We start from the raw sequence: 8,893 nt of genomic DNA, 5'->3' as shown, positions 1-8,893 counted from the left end.
GTAGGTGTTGACATGTGTATGTCCCGGACACCTAGAGGGATTTCTCTGATGAACTTCCTGCATAGTCAGAGACAGGAATGAGGATTTCTAAACTTACAGATGCTCTTACAGACATGGTCTCCCTGATCTCCATAAACTTTAGCTGGCAATTCAGGTGGAAACAGAAATAATATCTACAGTCCTGTTGCTTATAATGGCAGTATATTAAGAACGGAAGTATCAGAAACTAACATATTTCACATCAGTTTCATTTTTCATCTAACTCTGTGTCTTCTTCAAGGTAATTAAGCTTCCTTATGCCTTAGGCTCTTTACATATGAGGCTAAATAAGAGTCATTCTCTCACAGTTGTTACAAATATTAAATAAATTAGTGTACAAAAACCTGTAAGCACAGCAACTGACATGAAAATAAACCAACGATGAATATAGAAAAATAAAATATTTTAGTTGGAAAAACAGATAAGGAAAATTGTTATGTTCTATAATTTAAGCATTTGTAGAGTGTAATGCAATAACATTTCATCAAATCTGAATACTGTATATGCTTAGAAGTTTGTAAAATCACTATCAGTAGTGGGCACTAGTAGTAAGATGGTAAAACAGCCAGTTGTGGTTGCTCTTGCCTGTAATCCCAGCACTTTGGAAGGCTGAGGTGGGAAGATCACTTGAACACAGGAGTTTGAGACCAGCCTGAGCAACATAACAAGATCTCATCTCTACAAAAAATTAGAAAGTTAGCTGGGCTAGTGGCATGGCGCCTGTGGTCCCAGCTACTCAGGGGGCTGAGATGGGAGGTAGTTTCAGCCCACCCAGGAGTTTGAGGCTGCAGTTAGCCATGATTGGACCACAGCAACTCCAGCCTGGGTGACAGAGCACGACCCTGTTTCCAAGGTAAAAACAAAATTTAAGAAGAAAGATAACAGTAACTTGCATGTATGTTAACCAAGCCTATTTTTAACTAGTATAAGTATAGAATACTTAACTATTATTCCTCCTGTTTCCTTTTTAATTTGGAATTTATCTATATACAGTAGAGAGTTCTGAGATATACATTAAAACCCTTAGAAGTTATTGAGATTCCAGTACACGCAATGGGTTTCTTTTGTAATAATTCTGCAAGAATTTACCAGTTTCTGTTATAGAATATCTATAACAGGCACATGGTAAAACTGTGGTTAACATGCATTTGGATTTACTCTTTTTAAATTCATGAACATGTTTATTATAAGTTTTAGGAATATAAGAAAATAATAAATTATTTTTGATATAGGACTCAAAATCTGTTGCTACATGTTATATACATGAATGTTTTGAACCTTCTCATAACTGTAAGACCTATTTGAAAATACTAATAACAAAATCTTTGTCCATTAATTATCAATTGAAAAGTTTCCTCATTTTTATTTGAGGTAACATTATGTATAATATGCATGGCATTTGAATTGGCCAATAGATCACTTGAAATAGAACCAATGACAGTTAACAAAAGCTAAATGATTAAATATTTTCTTCATTTTTATCCTACTATAGCATTTATGATTAAAAAAAAAACACACAAAAACAAGAGAATCCCTTTCAGAAATTCTGAGAGTATAGTATGAAGAGTTTATGTTTCTGGGTTAGGAAATGTAAACTAATATCTGGTGTGTAGTGAAGACAGTGATTCCCTATATTTCAGACCAATTTCTTGATGGTTCTGTTTCTAGACATAGACCCTTTCTAGACACAATTTCTTTTCAGTAAATGAAAGGATTTGCACTCCTTCTTCTATGAGCCTTTCGTTTGTAGGGATTATCGTAGCATCCACCTCTGCCAATTTTTTTTTTTTTTTTGAGAAAGGGTCTTGCTCTGTTGCCCAGGCTGGAGTGCAGTGGCACGAACACCGCTCACTGTAGCTCTCAATCTCCTGGGCTCAAGCAATCTTCCTGCCTCAGCCTCCTGAATAGCTGGTACTATGTGCACTTGACACCATGCCCAGCTAAATTTTGCATTTTTTGTAGAGATGGGGTTTTGCCACGTTGTCCAGACTGGACTAGAACTCCTGAACTCAAGTGATTCACTTGCCTAAGCCCCGCAAAGTACTGGAATTACAGGTGTGAGCCCATGCACCTGGCCGGATACTGCTCTTTATTCATATAATATGCAAAGAAAATTACCCACCAAAATAAATGTGAATTAAGAGGAAAGAAGAGTTATTTTAAGACGTAATTACAAATGGAAAAATATCACTTCCATGTTAAAAGGAAAGAATCCAGTTGAATGTATGAAAAACATACCTGTACCTTTATTCTCACATCTCTTTAAATTCATACAGAATGAAACCATCCGTCTAATGAAAATAAGAATTCATTCACAACAAAACTTAGCGTTTCCAATGTTACCATTTTCTGTGATATGTTTTGTTCAAAGATGTATATATTTTCAAATATATTTTTATTTTATGAATAAGGAAGTCAAGATTAACAATATTCCAAGCGTATTACAATAGTTACTACTCTTAAGGCAAATAATGATGGAGTAAAGTATCATTTTGAAAATAGTTTAATGTCATATATATGACTCTAACTCACTATAAAATACAGGCTTTATTAAATACTCTATCTTTAGATTTTAAATATTTTGAGGTATATCATTCTCCATATTAACTTTTATGATCTTCCCTAAACCTGCAATTGTCAACTATTTGTTGCACTTAATCAAGTAAATATCATATAAAATTAATCTTAAATAGAAGCACAAGTCATGCTTTTAAAAACTTTTTTGTATTATTTGGAAAATGTTACTTTGGATTTTTCTTACATTAGGGAAAAAAATCATGATACGTTATTTAGCTATATTTTAAACTAAAGATGCTTGTCTATCCATTATTATGTATAGGGGTCAGAAAGAATTAATATTAAAAATCATTTATTCTACCTTTCCAAAGATAGGAAATCATTTATTTTTGTCTCCTTCAGAAAAACTTGGATGGTAACTTCCAAAGAGTTTCAAAATATTGACCATTGTTCTATATCTCATCAATTCAAAAGGTCATAACAAATGAAAGAAACCAACCTCTTTCTCTGAAAATGGGTGCCTAACATATAAAGACTGATAGACAATAAATGAATCCTTCCAAAAAATCTGGACTCAGCTATTGTTAATCTCAGAAAGAGATTAAAAATTTTATTTACCTAAGAAAAGAAATGTACACATATTGGAGAAATTTTCTGACATTGGTACTTTGTAAATAGTTGTTTTATGTTATTAATAAATCTAGAGTTCTAAAATAGAATCTAAACTTTATCCCATGTCATATTTTTTTTAAAGTAGCACTTATTGCCAAGACAAAGAACAGAGCAACATTCTACATATTAATATTACCAATTTATCAAGTCTACCAGTATATGGTGTTTTGATGCTTCTTGAAACACAGCCCAATTTTTTGTGTAGTAATAACATTAGTTCAAGAGAATAGCAAATATACATCTCTACAACAAACTATCATAATTTAACATTCAAAAATGAGAAAAGTCTTATATTTAACCATAACATTTCCATTTTACAACCTTCTCATAACCTATTTTGAAGAGCTAATCTCTTAAGAGATAAAATTCATTCAGTAGACTGTTTAATAGACATTGACAATCTCATAGTCATTAAAAACGTGCAAGAAGACTTTATGATAACAAACACTCAGAGACCACTAAATTGATTTTTTTGAAGTTGAGCTGAACTCAAACTTCACTTACAGATGTAAATGTTCCAATACGCACTATAAGACAAAATTACAGAGACAATAATTGCTAGGTGTGATTTAAAATCCAACTTTGCAATTTAATTTTTCCATATTTGCCATGAGACATTAAACCCTATGTTTGACTTATGACTGACAGATGAGAACATTGTATGTGTTCAAACACACATGTGTGTTTATTTTCTATTAAATAGTTTGATTTTATTTAACATGTATGAAATTTCCTTACCTTTGGTTTTTGATGTTTCTCCTTCTCTGAAACATTTGATGGCTTTCTCTTGAGCATTTTGAATTCTGACTACTCCTAGTGAGTGCACTTTCTGCTGTTACAGAAACAACTGAAAACAGTCAGCACTGTGCTGTCTAATGTACAGCATCAGATAAGGTCGAGCCCAGGGACCTGCCACTTCCTCCTTTGGTCAGGATATGACTTCAACATTTACATGGGTGATTTTTTTTTTCTTACGGTAATTCTTTGGTAACTCTTTATTGTCTTGCTATATTCTATGAGGTATGTTCCAAATCTCATACTTAGACATGCCTGCAGTTACAAGAGCTGTAAGGATTTCAAAACAAAACTCATTATATAAAAGCAAAAATCTACAATGTATTCCATGGGTAGAAAAAAGAAAAATCAGAGACAATAACTGAAATAAAACTTGAGATGTTGGCTTTCTATTATTTAAAAAAAATAATAAAAGAATACTCAAGGTAGTCAAGTTTATATATATATTTATTTCTTTTTTTTGATACAGAGTCTCGCTCTGTCACCCAGGCTGGAGTGAAGGGTCATGATCTCGGCTCACTGGAACCTCTACCTCCCGGATTCAAGTGAGTCTCCTGCCTCAGCTTCCCCAGTAGCTGAAATTACAGGCGCGTGCCACCATGCCTGGCTAATTTTTTTGTAATTTTAGTAGAGATGGGGTTTCACCATGTTAGCCAAGATGGATCTCCTGACCTCGTGATCCACCCACCTTAGCCTCCCAAAGTGCTGGGATTACAGGCATGATATATTTCTAAATAAACACTGTTAGAAGATGAAATAAATAAAAACTGTTAGAAGACAAAATAAGTTAGACCTTAAACAATATTAATCCTACTTGAAGCATGTATGCATATATTTTAAAATATGGATTAGACCCATTCTAAATATAAATGGGAACCTGACTCTAAAAGTAAATGTTTATGCATATGTTACTTTTCTAATGTATTAAGATGTTGTAAAGTCCTGGTTAACAAAGACATCAATTAAACAGAACCCCCAATTAACCATATATCTTTGTGCTACAAACGATGCCATATACTGATAATTGCTGTCCTGGTGATGAGTCAATGGATCAATGGTTTCTTCAAATGAAACGCTCAGAGCCTCTATTGAATAGGCCTAGTAGAGCTAATATGACTTACTAAGAGTTTCTTCATGGTTTTAAACTGTTTATTATAATGAAAAAAGGAAAATGCTCAGAAGTAAAAGGAAGAAGTTCAAGCTTTATTGTTAACTGGGGATTTACCAAGGGGAGACTTGCAAAATATATGAAACTCTGGTTCTATTTGAGCAACCCAGGTTAAGAAAATAAACCTAGATTTCTGTTTATAAATCCTCTGAATTGAAAAGCAGTAGTGCCATATTCTTAATCAGCAGCTTTTCCACATGGCAAATCAACTGACTTTGTTTCTCAGACTTCCCTCACACTTCTAAGCCCTACTCCCTGAGGCCCAAATTTTACTAATTCATTTAACAAATGAGACTCAAATTTCGCTAATTCATTTAATAAATATTAAACTGATTGTCTATTATGTGCTATCTGACAATATTTCAAACCTCTTGACTAGCTAAAAACAATGTTTTTGTTCTATAACAGAATTGAAAGAATATAGTTTTCAAGATTATGGTTAATATGCCTATTACTTTATTACCAGATAATAAAAGCAGACTTTTAATTTTGAGAAGTATTGAGCTAGTGTTTTCAAATTCTGACACAGAGCGAGAACACTGGAAAACCTGAGAATGCTGAGGTTGGGTAATTCCCTAGAAATACATCTCTTAGACTTTCAGTCCGGGCTTGGGTTAAGAAAGTAGGCTAGGCAGATCTTTGGTTTCATCTCTTAAGAAATTGAAAGTCATAAAAAATACATTTTTTAAGTGAACCTGTTGCACCCTCAACACCCCCTTTTCTTCATCTATGAATAAAAATTCAATTATGGAATTGAATCAATAACAAAATGGCAATGATAATGCTTGTACTTACTACATGGTAGAGTTTTGTTGATAATAAAATGAAATATCAATAAAGGACATACTTATTAGATGATTCATCATTTCAGTAATGTTTTGTGTCAAAAAATGTTTGTGAACTCTAAAAAGGCATGATGTTTCAAACAGTTTGGGGCGGTGCTTGCTGTAGGTTATATTTCTCCAGTGTTTCTATAATACAATGCTAAAGAATAGAGAACACTCACATTTATGAGACCCATGTCTGGACTAGATGCGATTTTTAAAAGTGTTATACTCCAGCAAAAAATATATATATATAATATCCATTTATGGATCTCTAGGCCCTCACCATCTTTAACATTACAAGAAATATTTAAAATGTAAACAAAATAAGTATTTTCCTTCAAGTACAGGTGGAAAAGGAATTTTCCAATCGTTCTTCCACTCAAGAAAAATGTTTTCTGGGGGTTAAAAGACAGATTTGACATTTGAGGTCCCATTCATTACCTATGTGAAACTTCTTGATCCCCAAAAAGATCAAGTGACAAGGTGGTGAATGTTTTTATCAATTATCTACTATTTTATGAAATTTGGTGACATCAAGATAGTTAGTGAGTGACACAGTGATCCAGCAAGCTCAAAAGTCACAGATGGACAGAACAAGAATGAACAAGAGTCAGTACTGAGCACACCTAACTCCTGACCATGTTTAAACCGCTGGGAAACCTGTTGCTCAACATGTGTTCCGAAATAGGAAAATTGCAAAAGCACAGTCTTGGTGCTTTACAATACCTTAATGGTCTTACATCCCAGACAGAATGGAACTTTGTGTACAATCTCTGTGTCACGAATCATGAGTAGAAATTTTAAAGAAATCGCAGTTGAATGACGAAGATTGAGGTGTATTTTTCAGGAAGTAAGGTGAGCCATAAAAGGATTGTTTCAGCAATCCAACAAATATTTTATTTAGTGTATTGCTAAAACACAAATCATAAAATTCAAAGCATAGGTAGAAGGAAACTAGAGATCATGGGACATTCAAAGTGATGTCCTTGATTCTGAGACATTGAGGATCTCCATCTACATCTCTCTGCCTTCCACCATCAGGTTGAAGAATACAATTAGATAGTAGTTTGGATTAATCCTACTCTACATTTTTTTTTTTTTTTTAGGACATGTACACTTCTTCAATGGATGAAGGGTTTTAAAATCAAGTCTTTTAGAATGAAACTAGATTATCTGCATTACTCTAACAGTTAAAACTTCTCTAACCTGTAGAGTTGGTTGGGCACAATCTTATGTATGTCTCCATGTATTGCTGGGACAACCATGACCAAGGGATATTTTATTAACTCTAACTGAAAATCCTCCTGACTATACCTCAAGTGCTTTGTTACAGGAGGACAACAGAGAGACAAATTTCAAGAATTTGAAAATAAGCAAAATAAGGTTGTCATCACAGAGCCCAACTCTGAAATTAACATTTAACATAAGAATAATCATTTTATAGAAAAAAAGAACCGTATTCCATTCAAACCTGCAGAATTTACTCATCTATGATTAAGAAAAGGAGTCATTCATAAAAATAATTTAACCTTGATAAATCCTCTCTTCTTTTGGGCCCCCTCAGAGCAGGCTTCTTTCTATAGTACAGGGAAGAGAATTGTATTCAAAGAAGTTGAGTGGGGATATTGTGTTCCTACCTGTTTGTGGCTTCATGGAAGTGGAGATCCTACAACATACTAAAAAAAACTGTTTCTTTCTAAGGGTTTCCTGAAATAAGTACACACTGGCATCTGATGATGTTCTGTGCAATTCTGTATTTAATAATTCAGATGATGGTGCCAAGCTATATAGAGGGGTCTTGGTGTTGTACCCTCCTCTAGTTATCTAGTTTATTCTTACCATAAGTGGATTAAACATCTCAACACCTCCTTGTTTGGATTTGGGAATTTAAGAGAAATGATGGAATGGATATTCCCCCTGGCCTATGGGAGGGGTGAAGGAAGTGGGGGGACAGTTGCTTCCTTGCGAATCTCCTATATTTCCTAACTCTCTGAAGTTATGTACTCATTCTCTCTCTGGAGTTCCTGTTTACTAATTCCTTTCTCTAAGGGACCCAGCCCCTACCCAGCTCTTGAAATCCCTTCTAATGTGTTACTAATTGAAAAGCTGTATAGTCACTTTTCTGCTTCTCCTGGTGACCTGCTCCAGTAAGTGACAAGCTCATGTTTTGGGGAGATTAGGGGAAGATAAAATTCTGATTCTGTTAACAGGAAGTGTCAAGAAGATGGGAGCAGCTGAGGTTTGCTGTTTCCAATAAGATGTGAAATCAAGCATATCTATCACAAAGACTAATTTCTTCTAAAAACTGGCCTCAAGTCTACATGAGAAATTAATATTTCACCTGTTAATTTCTCCTTATAAGACCTTGCCTGAGTTTTATTGCAGAGTTCCGAAAAAGTCAACTAACAACGATGAGGTGATACCCAAATAACTTCTAAATAATTAGTGAGTTTGGGGAGAATCTGAATTAATTTTACCTCAAACAGAAAAAGGACAATAACACAGACAAGTACTGGAAGTATCCATTCAAGTTGGTGAGTTAAAGAAAAAGAGAGCTTAGTCAACATTGAGTATCTTAATTCTCCAGACAAGATAATCTATTGCATGGAGATGAACACATCATGCCATTTTTAGCTGGATTTCAGTAAACAAAAAATGTGTTTAACTACTTCCCTTTGTTTTTATTTTAAGCTCTATGAATAAATGATGATTTAACTCCTTGGGTAGATATGTCTACAGGAGACAAAGGCAGTATTCATATGGACATCAAGTACCTGGAATCTGTGATTGCCATTTCTCATTATAAATTTAAATACTGCCATTGTGGTTCATTAGAAAGTATTCCCAGAAAAGGATCTACCCTTGATGTGCTCAA

General features: G+C 34.0%; 1 protein-coding gene across 4 annotated transcripts in view; it reads right to left on the bottom strand.

Moving 5' to 3' along the window:
• SAMSN1 (SAM domain, SH3 domain and nuclear localization signals 1) overlaps positions 1-8,893 on the bottom strand; it is a 103,272-nt gene that overhangs the window by 61,319 nt on the left and 33,060 nt on the right. For 2 of the 4 annotated variants that reach the window (XM_011953435.1, XM_011953434.1), the window contains exon 1: positions 3,967-4,122. The exons of the other annotated variants lie outside the window; for them this stretch is intronic. Coding sequence is in view for 1 of the 2 variants with exons in the window: in XM_011953434.1 (XP_011808824.1) it covers positions 3,967-4,023 (57 nt within the window). In the remaining variant the exon portion in view is untranslated. Of the gene's footprint in view, positions 1-3,966; positions 4,123-8,893 lie in introns of those variants that run through there. 4 annotated transcript variants of the gene reach the window in all.

The sequence above is a fragment of the Colobus angolensis genome, unplaced genomic scaffold (assembly GCF_000951035.1).
Source record: "Colobus angolensis palliatus isolate OR3802 unplaced genomic scaffold, Cang.pa_1.0 Scaffold360, whole genome shotgun sequence".
Taxonomy (NCBI): Eukaryota; Metazoa; Chordata; class Mammalia; order Primates; family Cercopithecidae; genus Colobus; species Colobus angolensis.
The sequence above is the reverse complement of the archived record's forward strand: the minus strand, read 5'-3'. Positions and strand labels throughout refer to the sequence as shown.